The following is an 18,958-nucleotide window of genomic DNA, read 5'->3' on the forward strand; positions in this document are numbered from 1 at the left end:
ATTGCAAATGGGCTATTAGGGCTGGAGAGTGGTTAAGAGCACTTACCACCATTGTAGAGGATCTGGTTTTGGTTCCAGCACCTACATGGCAACTCGCAAACATCTATAACTGTGGTTTCAGGGAATCCTGTGTCCTCTTCTGGCCTCTTTTGGTTCTAGGTACACATGTGGTACACCTACGTTCATGCAGGCAAAACACTCATACACATAAAATACAAAGAAACAAACCTTTTTTTAAAAATGGGAACTTGAACTGGACAGAGGGTTCTCAAAAGAAGAAATTTTAAATGGCCAATGAATATTTTTAAAAGTATTCAATACCCTTCGCAATCAGGGAAATGCAAATTAAAACTCCTTTGAGACTCCATCTTGTTTTGGCCAGAATGGGTACCATCAAGATATAGAGGGACAGCAGATGCTAGTGAGGATGTGGAAAGAGGAGCCTTATTTACTGTTGGTGAGTGGGAAAACTGGTGCAGTCACTGTGGAGATCTGTGGGCAGGTGTCTCAAAAAATAAAAAAGCTGCCGGGCGTTGGTGGCGCACGCCTTTAATCCCAGCACTCAGGAGGCAGAGGCATGTGGATCTCTGTGAGTTCGAGGCCAGCCTGGTCTACAAGAGCTAGTTCCAGGACAGCCTCCAAAGCTATACAGAGAAACCCTGTCTTGGAACCCCCCCAAAAAAATAAATAATTAAAAAATAAATTAAAAAGCTAAAATTACAGCTCCCATATGTCACAGCCATTCCACTCCCAGACATATAGTCAAAGGACTATATTTTTCACGGAGATATGTGCACATGCATGTATATTTCTGTCCACGGAAGTAAGGAAATAGAATTAGCGTAGATGTCCTTTAACTGATGAATGGATAATGAAAACGTAGTATAATGCAGTATTATTCAGTCATGAAGAAAAATGAAGATATTTGGGAAAATTAATGGACATGGACGATGTTACATTAGGTGAGGTAATCCAGGCTCAGAAAGACAAACAACGTGTGTTCCCTCTCATGATATCGTAGCTCTAACTTTCATATATGGGTATTTATATGAGGGTGAGGCTATGTAGAGGCCAGGAAACTAGAAAGAGCCTATGAGGCAGGAAAAGAGGCTTTGGTTGGGAGCAAGGATAGTAATACGTCACAGGAAGGTGGAAGGGTGAATGCATACTGGAGTCAGAAAAGTTTAAGTGAAGATGGAAGAGGGCAGAGAGGTAGGGAGAGGATGGTGTTTGGGGGAGGGTCAACCCAAACTAAGGATGTATTAGAAGGTCGTAAATAAACATGCTATTTTATAAGATAATTAACAGCAAAATAAAGAAAAAGTTAAACTGAAGTACTCTGTGTGAATAGAGAAAGCTACTCCCAGATGCCACAGGTTATTAAATAAAAATTCTAGTGCTGGTGTAGGCTATCTCCCAATGACTTCTTGGCCAGGGAGGCCTCTAAAACATTATAGGCTATTGTCACTGTTCTTGATTGCCCACCAGAACTGGATGGTAAGACTCTATTGCTGAAGACACCACATGCTTTGGTTGGTGGCATAGAAAAAGCTTCTTCCTGATTGGCTAGCTTTCATGGGGTGGTCATTAACAGTCTTAAAAAGCTGTAGAGCTGTCATGATTCACTGCTGACCTGCTAGGCAATACGTGCCCACTGGTGGAATGGTTATGGGGTCACTGCTTTCTGATTGGATTTGAGGGAGGTCTGCTCCACGGGTGGAGGGGTGGGGGTTCACACCTGGTACCATAAATCTAATCTAATCCCATGGCTAAGGAGGCTACAGGTCTTAGTGGCAAGGCTAGAAGTGTTGTTTTATTAAATGGACATGTTGTGCTGTGCATGGTGGCACACGCCTTTAATCCCAGCACTCAGGAGGCAGAGAAAGGCGGATCTCTGTAGGTTTGAGGCCAGCCTGGTCTTCATAGTGACTTCCAGGACAGCCAGGGATGTTACACAGAGAAGCCCTGTCTTGAAAAACCAAACCAACAAAAATGGACATGCTGTGCCTGTCAAAATGCCTTCTAAACATCTATGGTTAGTGTTGCTCTCAACTTCGGTCAGATCATCTTTTTGCAGTAGGCAGTGATTACTGCAGAGACTTATAATTACTCAAAATGCTGAGAATAAGTAGCTGTTGAACGTTCAATTCTGTATCACTACCTCCAAGGCTCAGGAACATTAGGAAGACTAGATAGAGAAAGAGTAGGAGCTGGAAGGCGTAGAGTGTTGTAGAATGCTGTTTTCCTGATGTGACATGGCCACTATACTTAGGAACTCATAGTAGCCATGATTATCTGTACCAGTCCTGCACAAGATCATGCTTGCTAACAGCCTGTTATGGAAAGGGGTGTTATAAGCAGTTAAGAATTGCAACAGGGTAGGGGTTCATGAGACCCCCATTTCTCCTTGAGGATCTATAGGCGTTACTGTTGCTTTGGGAAGGGTGTAACCACTGTAAGTTGCCAGGGTTCCTGTGTATAAACCCTTATCCATGTTCCTGTAAACAAGCCTAATTAAACAAATGGACAGACAGACAGACAGACAGACAGACACACGCACACACACACACGGGGGGGGGGGGCATGAAAAGAGTAGAAACTAGTTGGGAAGAGGAAGGTACCAATAGAAGTAGGGAGGAACAAGAGAAGGAAATGGAGGGTATGACTGAAATAGATTTTTAGACATGTATAAAATGTCATAATGGAACTATTATTATCATTGACATAATAAAGTTTCATCAATCTTTTAGAGTTGGGGTATAGCTCAATGGTAAGGCATATATATATGCTTAGCATGTGCAAGGTGCTTGGCTTGATCCCCAGCAGACACCAACACACATCTCCCATTTCAGGGAAGATTTCACTGATGTCAAATCGGAGCACACAGCACCCGGGCGAATGCCTCCTCCCTTCTCTTTGCAGCACTAGTAACAAAGCTGTACGTCCAGCAAGCACTGCGCCACTGACTCGCATTTCCAACTCTCTCATGCCTTCTGAGGGCCAGAAATGAGCTTTTTGTGAGGTAGAGGTGATGAATTCCAAACATTCTAGAGGGACTTGCAAACTTGAGAGAGACATGAGACCAAGGCTAGGGTGTGGACACAAGGGTAGATAGGAAGAGTCAAGTGGGGACACGGCTGGGTAAGGCACTCTTCACTCTCTCAGGGCCTTTGAAAGCCCAGCTGGTGGGGCTGCTCTGGATCAGGTCAGCAAGCCCTTTGTTTGCCCCAAGCTGTGCTGCACCATTGCCAAGTGTGGGGTGACCTTTATGTCAGCCTCATTGGTTTCTGTCTCTCTCCTTCAGGCTTTGGCTCCTAGGACTGATGAATGTATCTTGACTTCCTAGTTGTGTGACAGTATTAGTTTCATGTGGCTGCCTTAGAAACTTATAAACTACAGGGCTTCAGAAAACCAGGGTTGACTTCTCAGTTCTAGGAGCCAGAAGTGCTAAGTTAACTGTTGTCAGGTGGATACACCCGGTAGAATTTTGGCCCAGGTCTCTCTTCAGTCATGCAACCTTGATGATACTTGACATGTAAATTTCCCCCCCATCTTCACGTGGTATTTTCTCGTGTTTTGATAGGTGGTCTTGCTAGACAGCCAAGCTGTCTTAACCCTTCCCAAGTTCCATAAACAGGACAGGAATGTAGATTAAGTGTCTGTGGTACTTCCATAGCTGCAGACATGGCCTGAAGGAATCCTGAAGCCTTTCTTAGAATATTCTTACCATCTGACATCACGCAAAGCTGCTGGGTTAAGGGGGTTTGGGCACTATCCCCCCCTCAAGTAACTGGTGCCTTTTCTATTTTGGTTATGAATGAGATACAATGTGTGTCTTTTAAGAGTCATCCTTTGCATGCCTGTCATTGTCACATCCCTGGCTGGCCTTTCTGTGAGAACTGAGGTGATGCAGAGCTCTGCCTGGAGGTTGACCACGGCCTGTCAGCTCTCTCCCACTCCCATTCCGCCAGATGGGCTGGATCTAAACCCTAAGCGCTCTCTTGACCTCTGCTGCAATCTTGCTCTGGTCTCGCTGGCCTTTAGGCACTGCTCCAGCAGAAGCCATTTGGGCCTCTTCAAGAGCAGTTTGTCACGCCCTCACTCTTTCTTTCTGTTTATCTTTCCAGAACTATTTGCAAGGGCCCATCTTCAGACCTCATGAAACTTTTGTTGTTGTTGCTTTTGTTTTTCAAGACAGGGTTTCTCTGTGTAGTTTTGGAACCTATGCTGGCACTCATTCTGTAGACCAGGCTGACCTGGAACTCACTGAGATCCCCCTGCCTCTGCCTCCCGAGTGATGGGATTAAAGGAATAAGCCATCTCGGCCTGGCTTCATGAAACTTCTTTAAGGCCATTGGAACGCTGGGGTAGAGTCATGAAAAGCCTTCTGCAATTTCTATATGCATTTCATAGGTCAGGATGCTAGAAAATCTCAGCCTGTGCACCCTCATCAACAAATGACATTTTGTTCAGGCCAAGGCTGGTAGTTGAGGTCTCACCTAGCAGAAAGTTAGCATATTTGGGGACAGGGAATCAAGGCAGACCCCAGCGTCTGCTCATAGGCAGATCTGCAATGCTATGAGGAGTGGAGTTACTCCATTTTCCTCTAAGGCAGGGAGTGGTCATTAACCTTCCTAACTCGGCGATTCTTCATTCTCAACAGTTCCTCATGTTGTGGTGACCGCCAACCATAAAATTATTTTGTTGCAAGGCTGGAGAGATGGCTCGGCAGTTAAGAGCACTGACTGTTCTTCCAGAGGTCCGGAGTTCAATTCCCAGCAACCACATGGTGGCTAACAACCACCTTGAATGAGATTTGGTGCCTTCTGCTGGCATGCAGGCAGCAGAAGACTGTATACATAATAAATAAAATCTTTTTTAAAAAACTATTTTGCGGCTACTTCATAGCTGTAATTGTTTTTGTTTGTTTTTCGAGACAGGGTTTCTCTATGTAGCTTTGGAGGCTGTCCTGGAACTCACTCTGGAGACCAGGCTGGCCTCGAACTCCCAGAGATCCGCCTGCCTCTACCTCCCGAGTTCTGGAATTAAAGGCGTGTGCCACCAATGCCGGGCCATAGCTGTTATTTTGCCATTGTTATGAATTGTAATATAAATCTCTGTCTTCTCCTATGGTCTTAGGCAACAACCCCTGTGAAAGAGTCATTTAACTCCCAGAGAGGTCGAGGCCCACAGGTTGAGAACCACTGCTTGAAGGGATTTTGGAAGGGTTGATAACTTCAGATTTGAGGTACAGTGAATTATCCTGTCCCTAGGCCATACCACTGACTTGGGTTTGCCAGACCTGGCCCTTGCACGCAGAATGGTGAATAGTCAGTTTTTGCCTGAAGAATGAACTCCTAGTAAGAGCTGCAAAAAGGCTATGATCGCACACATGTGCGCACGTTTTCCATACAGAGCCAGGCAGACAGTAGAAGAGACCACTAACTGTAGTCTCTTGGGGGCTGGACGTAGCCAATTGCCAGTAGAAGCCCTTCCTGGTCATTTTGCACAGAGTTCCCTGGGAAGGGCTGCTCCAAGGTCAATCTATGTGCTTGTGGGGTGGGAATAGGGTTGGGGCAGCCGAGGCCTCTCAGAATCCAAGGGGGAGGGTGTGGCTTTTTTTGTCCTTCAGGGTGATCTTTGTCAAGTCTGTCAGTCGGGAAATGGAGCAGCTACTCCGAGCAACCCTGCCACTCCTAATACTGCCATTGAAATGGCAATGGTGACAGTCATATTCCAAGCTTGGGTCACACTGAAAAATCATATTGCTCAGCCCCCACCTCTTTGACCATCTGTCAAGTGAGCCTCGTTCTAGGAAGCATTGGGGTGACTTGATATAGGTATTGTCAAAGGTAATACAATGGCCAATTGGACATGGCAAGGCTCTTCCCAAGCCACCACCATCAAAGGAAGAATCCATATCACATGCGTGTTCCCACCAGATGCAGCTTTCCTGTAAGCAGGCTTCTGAGGGCTAGAGGCAGCTAAGAGTATCCAGCTATTCTACACGCTAAACAAAGGTAGGGTCCAGCTACCCCATCTTCCAATCCCAGCAGGCTAAGGGGCTTAAAACAGGGGTAGAGGCGTAGGTGAGAACCAGGGCCCAGCAAAGCAAAGCAAGACTGGCCAACCACCCTATGGCCATCTCTCCCACCTACAGGGTAAGGACTGGTTTCCTATGTGGTTTCTCTTTCTCTTCCTTAGCCAAGGCGATGTATGCTCCTTGCCCAAACTAGAATGTCCACACTTGGGGACTGCTACTCCATATCTTGAAACTGCTCGCTTGCCAACTAACTGCCTGTGTGCACCTACCCCATTCCATTAAACCAGGGCATCCCACATGCAGACCCCTCCTCCTCAACTGATGGCCCAATTGGACAGCGAGGGCTCTTCTCTATGCCCACACCTTCTAGTTTTGTCAAGCCCCAGGAAAGCAGGGGGTTCACACCCAGAGGAAACTGACCGACTAGAAACCACCAGAAACTGACGTAGTCTCAGGAGACTTTAATGAGAGTGCCCGTGGTCCTTCCGGCACAGGAGTAGTACAGACAGCTGAGCTCAAAAGCAAGATCGAAGCTAAAAGACCATCCACCCAGTGTGGAGGCCAGGTTACCACCACGAAGCCAAGCCCACTGTACCCAGGACCCAGGTTCCAAGGTTAGAAAGTATCACTTCTTCTGTTAAGAGTCTGGCAGCCATGCTTGGTGGGCAGTCATGATGGACTCTGGGCCATCATTCTCTTTGCAGAGGGAAACCCGAGTTTTCCCACTCCTGGAGAACACCACGCATTTTTCCAGTCCCACACTGGCTTTGCCAGCCTACAGGCCGGCAAGGTGTGAGACAGTAACAGAGGCAGCCCCAGCCACTGCCACCATGGCCGGATGGCGGAGGAACACTTTGAGAACAACACAAGAGTGATCATTCCATATCAAACAACACCTATATAAATAAAGAGAATCCGGGAAGGCGAAGGGCGAGGGAGGGGGATGCAAATTGGCACATCGATATATTGCTTTCCAGTTCAAGGTGGCAGATGCAAATCAAGAGACAACAGAGGGAACAGAAACAACAGCTGGGTTTGGCTTTTCTCAGCAGTGTTCCTCTTATCGGGTCAGAGCCATTGAGACAGACTCAGATGGGCAGCCAAGCTACAGGAGCCCACTAGGTCCAGAAATACTCAAGGGTTGGACCAAAGGGTGGCTCTGCTGAGAAAGAGGCCAACGAAACAAACACTGGATGCAGATGGAGACCCTGCAGGGTCTTTTGTTTCCTGCCCAACACCTTGGGCAGGTTCAAGAGCAGACGGTAGGGGAATACATGGCTCTGCCTCTCAGGAACCCCCATGTGCTGTGGGGTTGGTAGATGCTATTTGTGGACACTATTCCAGAAGTGGGAGCGGCCGTGGAGTATGTGACCAGGCACAGGAATCCTACCATGGCAAGCAGTCTACACCCCCAAGTCATGCCTTTCTGTAGGAGCAGCTTGGGATTCAAGTCTACCAGTCTTTCTTCTCTCCCCATGTCTACTCCAAGCCCCTTGTATCACAGCCTTGCACTGGAGCCTTGGCTGGCCTGATAAGCACTATGCTGCCAAGGTGGTCTTGAACTCATAGTAATTCTGCCTCCACCTCCCAAATGTGGGATTCCAAGACCTTTTTAAAGAACGATGCAAGGATTTATAGATTTCTTTCTTGAAAATAACTGGCAGTTTCCCCTTTCTCTTTTCACTATGTAGAGTACTCAGGAAGAGACTACCCTGACTCCTGCCCAGGTACTGAGAATGTGGGGTGAAGGGCTGAAGGTGGGCTAGCTTCCAATCTGCTTTGAGGCACCTACTCCTACCCCCAGGCCTGACTTTCCTAACCTTCTTCCCATGTTTCTGATGTTCCAGAGACATCAGAAATGACTCCAAACCAAAAGAAAGCTGGCTCTTGAAGGAAGACAAAACGCTGCTTGGGACACTGCCCGTCCACCACGGTGTACATTCTAGGATCTTATTAGGTGTCTGAATCCGTTAGGAAAAAAATTAGAAACTATGTATAAAACTTAAAAATATTCAAGTATCAAAAGCTATTTCGGATCAAAATTTTAAAACAAGCCACTAGAGCAAGCTGCTGCTTTGGAGCAGAAGTGCCTACAAAAGTTAACCGAGTCTGCTCAGTTGAGAGCAAGGAAAGGAAGTGATCTGTATGTGAGACGACAAGGGACAGAGAGAGCGGCCAGAGCCAGGCCAGAGAAATCACAGCCTTTGTAAGCCAAAAGGAAGGACTGGTGCCAGGCAGGCAGTAAGGATTAGTGGGCATGGCCACTCTCCCTGCCGAAGGAATCGTAAGGTGCATGGCCAGGGCCTCCTTTCCCCTGTGTCTGGTCCCTAGACACTTCTGGGCTGCGATGGAGCATACTCCTGAGATGTGCACAAACAGCAAAAACAAGAGTACCAGCAAGCAGGAGCCTGACCTACTTCTGCGCAGACATCCTTGTAGAAAGACAAAGCAAACGGCCAGGAGTCATGGCGCTACAGCGCTGACTCAGCATCTCAAGCCCTGTTACACAGACAGTGGAACTAACTTGGAAGTCAGGGGAATGAAGACATCCCCGCCCACACAGGGACATGGCTGTGGCCCCCACAATCTGAAGCAGCAGCAGTGTTTATTCAAGACACAAGAGTGAGGGATCTGGTGGTGTCCCTATTCCTCAGAGAGGGTGCATCGGAACAAATGATCCAGTAGAGATTCTGTTTTTTGTTTTTGTTTTTTTAAAAAAAAAAACTCTGATAAATTAGATTCGTAAAAACCACTCTCTTTGCCAGCTTTCCCTTGCACGCAGGCTGGCGGATGGGCTGGCCTGGGGTGCCCTCTGGCGGCAACAAGGGAAGAGTACAGTCTGGGGCCAGCCTGGGACTTGCAGACGCATCTGGATTTGTGTAGACCCTTTGGCCTTTTGCTTTGGGTGTTTGTCTCTTGGCAGATGGCCCAGAGCTTGGGAATGGTTAAATTATACCACAAGAAAGGTCCCATTCCCACTCTGGGGATGGATTCTCTTGTCACAGGTTTCCAGGTCATTCTGTGGACCTCCTAATGAGCCGACTGATGCCAGGCCTTTAGACCTCAGTGGAAAACAGGATGCTCTGTCTCTTGCTGTCGGGGGCAGGGATGGCCTCCAGCTGCAGGAAATACAGCAACACTTGGACCTGTTTGGGCAGAGAAGGGAAAGACAAACAGTAAGAACGTGCTCTGGGTTGGGGGTGGGAAGCTCATCGTGGCTCACCCAGCTCAGGGACTAAAAGATCCTGTTAGTGACAACAGCCATGCATGTCAAGACACCTTGGATTAGGCAGACGTCTGACTACACATGTTGAAGATTTAAGACCTAGGCTATGTGCACTTGAAAGAGCAGCAGGTGGGCTGGGCCTTGGGTTGCAAATCTAGTCAGGCACTGAGGGAAACAAAGTAGCCAGGGTCCTTCATTCCTGCCTGGCCCTCTAAGCAGTAGTGGTTAGGCCTCTGCAGTAGAGGTAGCAAGGACTAATGAGACTCATGTTGGGGTAGGTTGAGGCCACCTGTGTCAAGCAAGGGTAACATGGACTACAGTCTACTATACCTGGGACATGACCTCCAGGGACCAGCTGTCAGTCATGGTGATGGGCTGGGTGGGGTTAGCAGGGAGCTTGCTTTCCTTCTCTGAGGGTCGAAGCAGCGTGGGGCCAAAGACTGTGGCGAGGTTGTGGAGGGACATCTTGTTCACTGTCTCCTTCTCAGCCACCCTGTGTAATGCCAAAGCACAGGGTGCTATTTCAGCATCACACTCAGGGCAGAGGTAAAGAGTCCACCCAAGAGTCTGAGGAGCCCGGGATCAAGAGAACTCAAGGCCAATGGGTAGCTGGGACAGCTATGGGACATGAGCTGGGAGTAAAGGACAAGTTCCTGTGCAGTTCTGGCTGTTGGCTTAATGTCATGGTACAGAGAGGCATGGGGGTGGCAGTGGCTCTGGGTCCCTAGAATGGGAAGCCGCTGCAGACTTGGTAAGGAGCAAAGGCCCTTGGTGCCTGGTTTCCTGGGGTATTGGGCTGCGTGGGAACACAGGCGCTACCTTTTCAAGTGGTCCAGAAGGAAAAGGAAGGTCACTAGGTTGGCTTCTGGGAGGGACAGCAGCAAGTTGAGCATGCAGCTCTCCTTTGCAACAGGGTCTGAAAGAGCTACAGAAAGAAGAAGTTTAGTTTCCAGGGTCACAGCCCAAGCCAGAGACCTCTCCTGAAGGTGTCAGATGACATAGCCAAAGCCTATGCTGGAAGATGCCATGGAGTTCAGGCCCATCATCCTCTCTGGCTCACACAGCTTAGTCTAACCCCCACTGAGAAGGGCCTTGTGGTGGTTGTTTATGTGGCATGGGAGATACCCAAAAAGCCTTCTCTCATATCCAAGGGTCAAAAGCACCCTAGGCACCTGTTCAACAGGTGTGCTGACAGTTGCTGCTTGTGGACAGAGCTGTGCTCAGGGCCACTTTGCTGCTGTAAGCACCCAAGAAGAGCCCAGGTTCTGAAGGAAGCACATAGAGTTGGGATAAAGAGAACTGGAGGGTGGAAAGCCCCCAGCCCCAGTCCCTGGGAGTTTCTCTTATTTTCATGTGTACCCTGGGGACACTTTCAGGCTCCAAAGGTCCAGGTCTTCTGGTGAATTGGCCTTACAGGCTGGGTCACCCTAAGGGTGAGGTAGGAGCTTTGCTTGTCTCATGTGCTAGTGGCTATTTTGAGCACCATCCTTCAGATTGACCTAAGGTCAGGGTTAGGCTTGAACCTCTGCTTCACTGGGCCAGGACCAATGCTGCTCTACCAAAAGGAGTGCTATGGCTATCAGGATCCCACAGCTGGACATGCCCATGGGGACACTGGTTACCCTCTGGCTGTACTGAGAGGAGAGAACAGCAGGCAGCCTTTGGACAACCCACAGATGGCTTGGTTTTTGTCCCCTACACAGCCAACTGTGGTTGGGTTCAACTGTGGAACAGAGCAGAGGGGAACCTTTCTGATTCCCTCTCCTAACAGTGCCAGCAGGGAGACGCCTCCCACAAGGTTGAGGCCATCAATGCTCACCGATGCCCTCTGCGAAGTTAGGGTAGAACTCATCAGTGAAGAGGGGCTCGGGCAGCTCACGGAAGTAGAGCTTCAGCGTGCCAGCAATGGCGTTCACATCCATCTCGCTCATCATCACCGACACATCCTTATTATCTGGAAGGAACACAGAAATGGAGCCTCTATGTGGATCCCAGGGCTGGGCTTCAGCAACTCTGCCTGGGCCAATGCGATCACTAATTTGTCACCATGCTGACAAGTGTGTGTGCCCATCCCCTTTATGAAAAAAAGTCTGTCTTTTTTTCTCCCAGGCATCTGTGTGATGGAGTCTGGGCAGGGTTGCTGGGAGGCAAGAGTGTCCCACACCTCTTCCCCAAGCCTCTGCTCTGCTCTGTGCAGATCCACCCAGCTGTAGAGCCAGGGAGGCCAGGGCAGGAGAAGGTAGAGTTCATGTAGCCTAGGTAGGAATCAGGCAACTCTGTTCTGTACAAATCAGCTGCCTGGGTGGCAGCTTCTTCTAAGAGGAAGGCCCTGGGGTTATTTGGGGCATTTATGTGGTGCTATTAGGTGTTTTCTTCAGACTTTTCCCCTGGTTCTCTGTACCACAGAGCAAGCCTCTGATTCAATTTCTATCCCCAGGTTTCTGCCCTGACTACCCTCCATGGTAGACTACGACCTGGGGGTTGTAACTTGAAACAAACCCTTTGCTCCCCAGGATGCTTTTGGTCTTGGTGTTTTATCCCAGCGATAGAAACTGTAACTAACACAGATTCTGTAAGGGTCTCAAGGTCCTCGCTTGGCATTCGGGGGCAGTTCTGTCTCCCTTGCAGTGTGTGAGGGGTCAGTCAGCATCAGTAGGAATTGGGTCATAGTCATGCCCACTGTCCCGTGCCATCCTCAAGTGGGCCATAGTCATAGCATATGGTCTTTAGTTCCTCCTGTCCACACCAAAGCATCAGGCCACATCCCACGGAAGGCCATGGTCCAGCCTGGTGAATGTGGCTAGACATCTGAAGGATTCACGAGTTACTTGCTATTTTTATGTATATGTGTGTACGGCATGCATGCAGGATCCCACAGAGGCCAGAAGAGGGCACTGGCTCCTCTCTAACTAGAGTTACAGGTGGTTGTAAGCTGGATGGTGGGTGCTGGGAATTGATCCTGGGACCTGCTCGAGAGCAATGTGTGCTCTTTCCTAAGGCATCTCTCCATTAGCTTCTCTTTGAGATGTGACTTTTTAGGCAGGACCTGAACTCCTGGGCTCAAGTGACCCTGTCTCAGTCTCCTGAGTAGCTGGAGCTACAGTATAACATCAGTGTGCTCAGATCACACTCTCTCTTAAATCTTTTTTTTTTTTTTTTTGAGGCAGGGTCTTGCTCTACAACTCTGGCTGGCCCCAAATTTGCAGCAATGTTCCTGCCTCTATCTCCCAAATACTGGGAATACAGGTACTAATTATCAATCGTCAATCAATCAATCAATCAATCAATCAACCACTATCTATTTGACACAAGGAATCACTATGTAGCTAAAGCTGGCTTAGAACTCATTATGTAGACCGAAAGTATGGACTCCTGGCTTATGCTCCTGAATGTTAGAGGACAGGCTCATACTGCCACATCCAGCTTTCGTTTTATACTCTTAAATAATAAAACAGAAAGGAAGGAAAGGTAGAGACTGCTCTGCTAGGCCTCTGGGAGTCTCAGTGTGGGCACCACCTCTGTCCCATTCCACACTTTCTGGGCAATACTCACTGACATCAAAGGCCGCCTTCAGTGCCTGGATGTCTGTGGCCACTCCGGATACTCGGTAGATGCCCACCTCCTCCATGCCCCGGCGCTCGATCTCTTCCACACACTGACGCACAATGTAAGGTACCTTGGACCTCTCTCTCCTGCAGGGGGAGAAGAAGGTGCATAGAGTTTGAGGCTACACATGTAAGCTTGGGCAAATTTTCCTTCCTGTTACAAGCTCTTTACTATGCCGCATATATTTTATCTGGACCTTTCTAAGAACCGGAAGCCCCTAATCACATTGCAAGTTATATATGACCCTGTGAGAAGGGCAGACAGCTTGTGATTTTCTTCCAGGGCGCTGGAGGGCCCTCAGGGCATACCTCACAGATGCTAGGTAAGTACTCTGAGATGTATCCTCAACCTAGGAGGCTTTTTCTAGGCAACACTGCCCTAGGAAGTACAGCTCCCAGGCCGTAAACAAACCAAAAGCTCCCTAGAGTCCTGAAAAAGACTCCCATCTTTAAGACAGGAAGTTGGACACAGTATTGGTCCAGACTCCTGACTTCTGTGCAGTGAAACCCCTGAGGCTCCTTGAGAGCAAAGCTTGCACAGAGCAAACACCGTGCCTCTGCTGTGTGTTGGGTAGTTTTATGTCAATCTGACCCAAGCTAGAGTTATCTGAAAAGAGGGAACCACAACTGAGAAAATGCCTCCATAAGATCTGGCTGTAAGGCATTTTCTTAATTCGTGATGGACAGAGGAGGGCCCAACCCATTGTGGGTGTTTCCATCCCTGGGCAGGTGGTCCTGGGTTCTGTAAGAAAGCAGTCTGAGTAAGCTATGAAAGCAAGCCAGTAAACAGCACCCCTCCGTGGCCTCTGCATCAGCTCCTGCCTCTAGGTTCCTGCCAGGTTTGAGTTTCTGCCCAGACTTCCTTCAATGATGAACAATGATGTGGAAGTGTAAACCAAATAAACCCTGTCCTCCTCAAGTTTCTTTGGTCATGGTGTTTCAATCAGAGCAATAGTAATCCTAGGACATGCAGCATGAACAAGTCTTCAGTGGTACCCAGGTACCCTGCCATTTTAAAGGCTTTCTCTTATGACAACCTCCTGGTACAGCTCCGGAACCAGAATGCTTTGAAGATAGAATCCAGTGCTATGGGGAGGCATGAACTTAGTTTTACTTATAGCTGGACTCAGATAAAAACAGCCAGGTCCTTCCCGAGCCCCAATCACATAGCTCTATGGGGGAGGTGAAGGTGCACATCCTTGCTTTCTGGGACAAGCCCAGAAGCAGAATCTCCCAGAGAACTGCCTGGGTCATGAGTGACGTGGCCTGTATTCCATCCTGGGGAAGTGAATGACATCTGGGAGGAAGTGGTCTGTATCCCCACGAATTGCCCTCAAACCAACAAACAGGCATCTCCTGGCAACAGGCTTGGGACAAAAGGGCTGAGGTTCAAATTATTCAACAGGAACTTGGGATCACAACATATTCCAAAGCAAGGGAAGCAAGTCCTGAACTTGGGCAGTTCCTGACCAGGAGGTGAGGACATTCCTGAGCTGGTTTTGCAATAAACACAGGAGTTGGCTAAGAAAAGACTCACAGTCTTCCCTGGGGCTACCCCCCCTCATCCCCACCCTTGCCGCACATGCAGTCAGCAGGGCCAGGCACTAAGAGAACAGGCCTTCCCCTCAGACATGCCTGCAGAATGCCCCCATGAACAAGCCCACCTCTCACCACTCACTTTGTGACCACAGCAATCTTGACACCGAAGACCCCTGTCTGTTTTCGGGAAGGCATTCTCTTCAAGCTGAACTCTCTGCTCGTGAACTTGACGGAAAGTTTCACTTCAATCTGCAGTAGAAAGGAAGGGCGTTGAGTCTCTCACCCTCTGGACCCCTTGGGCTGAGATCTCAGGGTCCCTGAAGTCCTAGCCAGTGAAACCTTTTTACCCGGGGCAAACAGGTCAGGGTGCCAGAATGAGATGGAGGAAGCCCATGTCGTAGTCAGTAAGAACAGGGATGGTCAGGGGCATCAAAGATTTGCTTCTCCTGAGTCCCTCCCATATCCTCTTTGTTTCACTTCATTCTTTAAAGTAATAGTTTAAAAGAAAAATAGGTAGATGGGGCTGGAGTGTGCAGCTCAGTGGCGATGCACACACTTAGTATACACTTAGTATACACAAGGTACTGAGTTCAATTCAAAGCATCAGAACAAAGCAAAAGAAATCGAAACAACCAAACAACCATCGTCCCCCTCCCCCAAAAGAACACACCACAACAAAAGGCTGGCCAAACATCCTAATCTGGAAATCTAAACTGTCCCCAAACTGTAAACTCCCTAACTCAACATGATACATATGGAGGGTTCCACACCCAACTGACCTCCTGCTAGTGGGTTAAGATGCATAAAATCACCGTCTCCACAGCTATGCAAATAAGTTATATATAAAATAATAGATAACAGTAAATTTCATATTTATATTTGGGTCCCATGTCCAAGAACACTTATGTACATGCAAATATCACATTATCAGAAAAAGGGAGAAAACGATCTCTAAAACTGCTCTAGTCCCAATCTTTTTGGATACATTTTCCTGGGGTAACCAATGGTGACAACAGTGGATCCTAAGGGTTTTGTGAGATGTGGTCCCAGCACCCCTAGCATCATAGATCTTTCCTTTCAGGGTGGAACATGTAGGGGCTCAGTGGCAACTGGCCACCAGATAGAGACAGCTCCTTCCTATGCATGTTGTTTCTGCTGTGGAGGTCTCTCCCTTTGCCCCATATACAGCACTCCTGGTGGGTACTCCTTCCTCCCCACACCCCCCTCCAGCCCATTCTCTCCAGCCATCATCTCAGGCTTAGCCTTCTGACTGCTCTGGATGAAACTGGGTCTGCTTTAACTTTCAGTGGGAAGTAGACACAGAGCCCCGTGGGCACTTACCCCATTCATGTCAATGACAGTCCGTTGCCAGTCTCTGTCCTGCAGGGTTTGGGGGTCCAGCTGAAACCAAAAAAGTATGGTTATGAAAGGTCCTCAGTTCTGTTCAGAGGCTCTGCCCAGCAATGGCCACCTCCTGCTGCTGTTCTATGCCCTACGTGGGCTACTGAGGCCAGAGAGGTGGACTGACCCGTTAGCCTAAGTCCTACTTCCCTTTGTCATAGGGGTTGCTAGATATGAATCCAGGACAATCTGGTATAAAAACTAATTTCAGTGGTGACTGTGGAGGGCAGGGTATCAACAGTTGCTAACATGCTTTCTCCCTAACTGTGCCCAGAAAGATAGATATAGAGTGGTACCCCAAACCAGACAGAAACCTCACTGTACCCTCCCACTCTGACCTCTGTAGAACACCCTCCAGCAGCAGCAGGTCTATAGGAACCCACCATTGCCACCCGAGTAAGTAGCCTTCCTAACTGCCACGTGCCCTGATCTATGGAAGTTCTGCTTCCCCTTTCTGATGAGTACCGATTAGCTATCATAAGAGGCTTCAGAGAGGCCACTGGCTTGGCTAGACGAATAAGCAACTGGGGGTCTTTTGAAAACATGCCATGAGCCAGGCGGTGGTGGCGCATGCCTTTTCCCCCAGCACTCAGAAGGCAGAAGTCGATGGATCTCTGTGAGTTCGAGGCTAGCTTGGTCTACAAAACAAGTTCTGGGACAGGCTCCAAAGCTACAGAGACACCCTGTCTTGATAACCCCCTGCCCCCCCCCCAAAGAAGAAAACACCTCATGAACTGAGGGTGGCTCTGTGATAGAGCTCTGCCGGGCATGCACAAACACCCTGCTCTTTATCTCTAGTTAGTACCCCAAAACCCGGAGATTAAAGAACAACCACTGCTCCCCAGGTTCTTTCTACAGAGACTTAAGCTCTTTTCAGTGTGGGATTATGTGCTGTGACGAAGCTCCTGGCCCTTGCTTCACAGTTTCTTGTAGGAACCCCAGGGCCTTGGCTGCCCAAGGATAGTGCCCCTTCCTTCTTCAGAATCAAGCTGTGCAAGACAAATGGTCCCTTTCTATCGGAGGACAGTGATAATGGAGGCCCTCTCCCCTAGAAACCCAGGATCAGCAAAGGCATGAATGAGTGAGCAGTCCCAAGACTGGGTGAGCAGTAGTGTGAGGAGAGCAGCCGTCTAAGACAAATGAGTGACCAGGACCCACCCTTCCCAGCCCACCTGGGACCCCAGGCCCTCACTGGCCCACCTTGCCCCTGCACACCAGACATCGAATATGAGTCCACAGGGCAGTGCCTCGGGCACACAGCTGTTTTTCAGCAGAGGCTATCCGGCTCCGGCTTGCCCGGCTGGGGTAGAAAAACCGAATGAGACCCTGCATGGCGGTGGGGGTCACGCGACAAGAGGCTTGTGGAGCTGAACAGCAGGAAAGTGGCGAGTTGCTAGCCTCTGTCTCCTTTTGAGCAGGCTCTCCCAGGGAAGCTCCACCCCACAGTGGGGCCAGCCAAGGTCACAGTTTCCCATCACCCTTACATTCCACTTTTTTTTCTTTTTTCTTTTGGTCAGTATATGGGAAAAACAGCTCCGGCTCCAGAGGCTATTGGTTACGGGAATTCAGATATGTCACAGTCTCCTCTTATGCTGGAGTCTCCTTTTCAAGTGGGTGGTTTCCTGTGGTCCTAATTTAGAGACACTGAGTAACATGTGTGTTGTTGGTCAGCCCACTTCAAGCTGGTAGTGTCCTGAAAGATTACTTCCAGACCCGCTGATACTGCCACCAATGGAATTTCTTAAGTCACATGTACTGCCACCAAAGGAATCGGGGCAGAGAGCATCCTGAATATTGACCCTGTTCCTGTAGACAAGCTTCCAGAGCCTTGCCGATCTAGACACACTGTCGACTCTCAAGCACCAAGACCTAGTATCTAACTCTGCCTACAGCTGCTGGTGTCGGGCTAGCCTGACACCAGGCCCCTATTTGAGGCTGATGTTGGTGTCGGGGCATTCAACCCTCACAGCAGCCTCGAATAGGTGGATTTGCCTCAAGGAACAGAATGTGCTTAGCAGACCAGAAAGCATGTAAAGCATAACAGGACAAGGAGGGCTGGGCTACACTACAAACAGCATTCAAGGCCGGCACACTTTCCCGTGCAGTTATTTAAAGTTCCAGAGAGATAAACAGGCAACACACTGGGATTTGGAAAAACCGATGACCGAGGTGGGAGGGCTATTAAACAGAAGTACAGGGAAAAGCTAAAGCCCTCAATGCCATTGTTGTTGCAAGGTGTCACACGGTTCATAGGTGCTGGGCAGCCAGCATGTGTTCATTCATACAGTGGTCTCAGAATGGTGACCTTTATCACCACTGTCTCCCTGGGACTGGACCAGGCAGGCACTTAGAAAAACAGCTGTGGATGGCTGCTTAGAGGCCTGTCTATAAAACTGCCTAGTACACACCAGGACAGACTGGGGAATGCCTAAGTTTAACCAGGGCAGACACTGAATGGATCCTGGAGCCTACTCTACCTATGACTGGAAAGCAATTGTTCATATTGACTTGTACCAATGTCAGGGGTCACAGAGGCACCAACCACAAGAGCCTAGGAATCAGAGAAACAAAAGTGTAGGCCATGACAGGGTAATCTTATTTAGCAACTACTGATAATACCAAGAGGTAGATAACCCTTTTAAAACAACAGTCAGCCGGACAGTGGTGGCACATGCCGTTAATCCCAGCATTTGGGAGGCAGAGGCAGGTAGATCCCTGTGAGTTTGACGCCAGCCTGGTCTATAGAGAGTTCCAGGATAGCCAAAAAAAAAACAGTCACAGAAGATTATCTCTGGCACAATTTTGCTGGTATAAAATGTGCAGAATGAACAAATCTCTAAAGACAAAAGATATTATTACCCAGATGGCCCTGTGGGAATCTGAGTCATAACCCCAGCGGGGCACTAGAAGGTTAGGAGAGATGGCACAAGAGGGAAAAATGGGAAAAGACAAGATTCTGTGACTTGATATGACGTTATTCCCCAAGAAAGAGCTCTTGGGAATTCATCTATGGTAATTCACCAGTTTAGAAAGTTTGTGTTCAGTCTTCTTCTGTTGACTGGATATTTATCTACTAAACAGACTTTAAAAATAAATGACAGTTACTTCACATACAAAAAAAAAAAAAAACGTTTGTGAATGGAA

The 18,958-nt window shown here is 48.6% G+C and overlaps 1 protein-coding gene across 1 annotated transcript in view; it reads right to left on the reverse strand.

Moving 5' to 3' along the window:
- Nucleotides 1–6,487: 6,487 nt before the first annotated feature.
- Bcr (BCR activator of RhoGEF and GTPase) overlaps nt 6,488–18,958 on the reverse strand; it is a 121,301-nt gene continuing 108,830 nt past the window's right edge. The window contains exons 17-23 of the mRNA XM_027394197.2: nt 15,755–15,814; nt 14,553–14,662; nt 12,822–12,961; nt 11,089–11,223; nt 10,089–10,194; nt 9,600–9,762; nt 6,488–9,189 (exon numbers count right to left, since the gene is read on the reverse strand). Coding sequence (XP_027249998.1) covers nt 9,100–9,189; nt 9,600–9,762; nt 10,089–10,194; nt 11,089–11,223; nt 12,822–12,961; nt 14,553–14,662; nt 15,755–15,814 — 804 coding nt within the window. The 3' untranslated portion in view covers nt 6,488–9,099. The remainder of the gene's footprint in view (nt 9,190–9,599; nt 9,763–10,088; nt 10,195–11,088; nt 11,224–12,821; nt 12,962–14,552; nt 14,663–15,754; nt 15,815–18,958) is intronic.

The sequence above is a fragment of the Cricetulus griseus genome (genome assembly GCF_003668045.3).
Source record: "Cricetulus griseus strain 17A/GY chromosome 1 unlocalized genomic scaffold, alternate assembly CriGri-PICRH-1.0 chr1_0, whole genome shotgun sequence".
Lineage (NCBI taxonomy): Eukaryota > Metazoa > Chordata > Mammalia > Rodentia > Cricetidae > Cricetulus > Cricetulus griseus.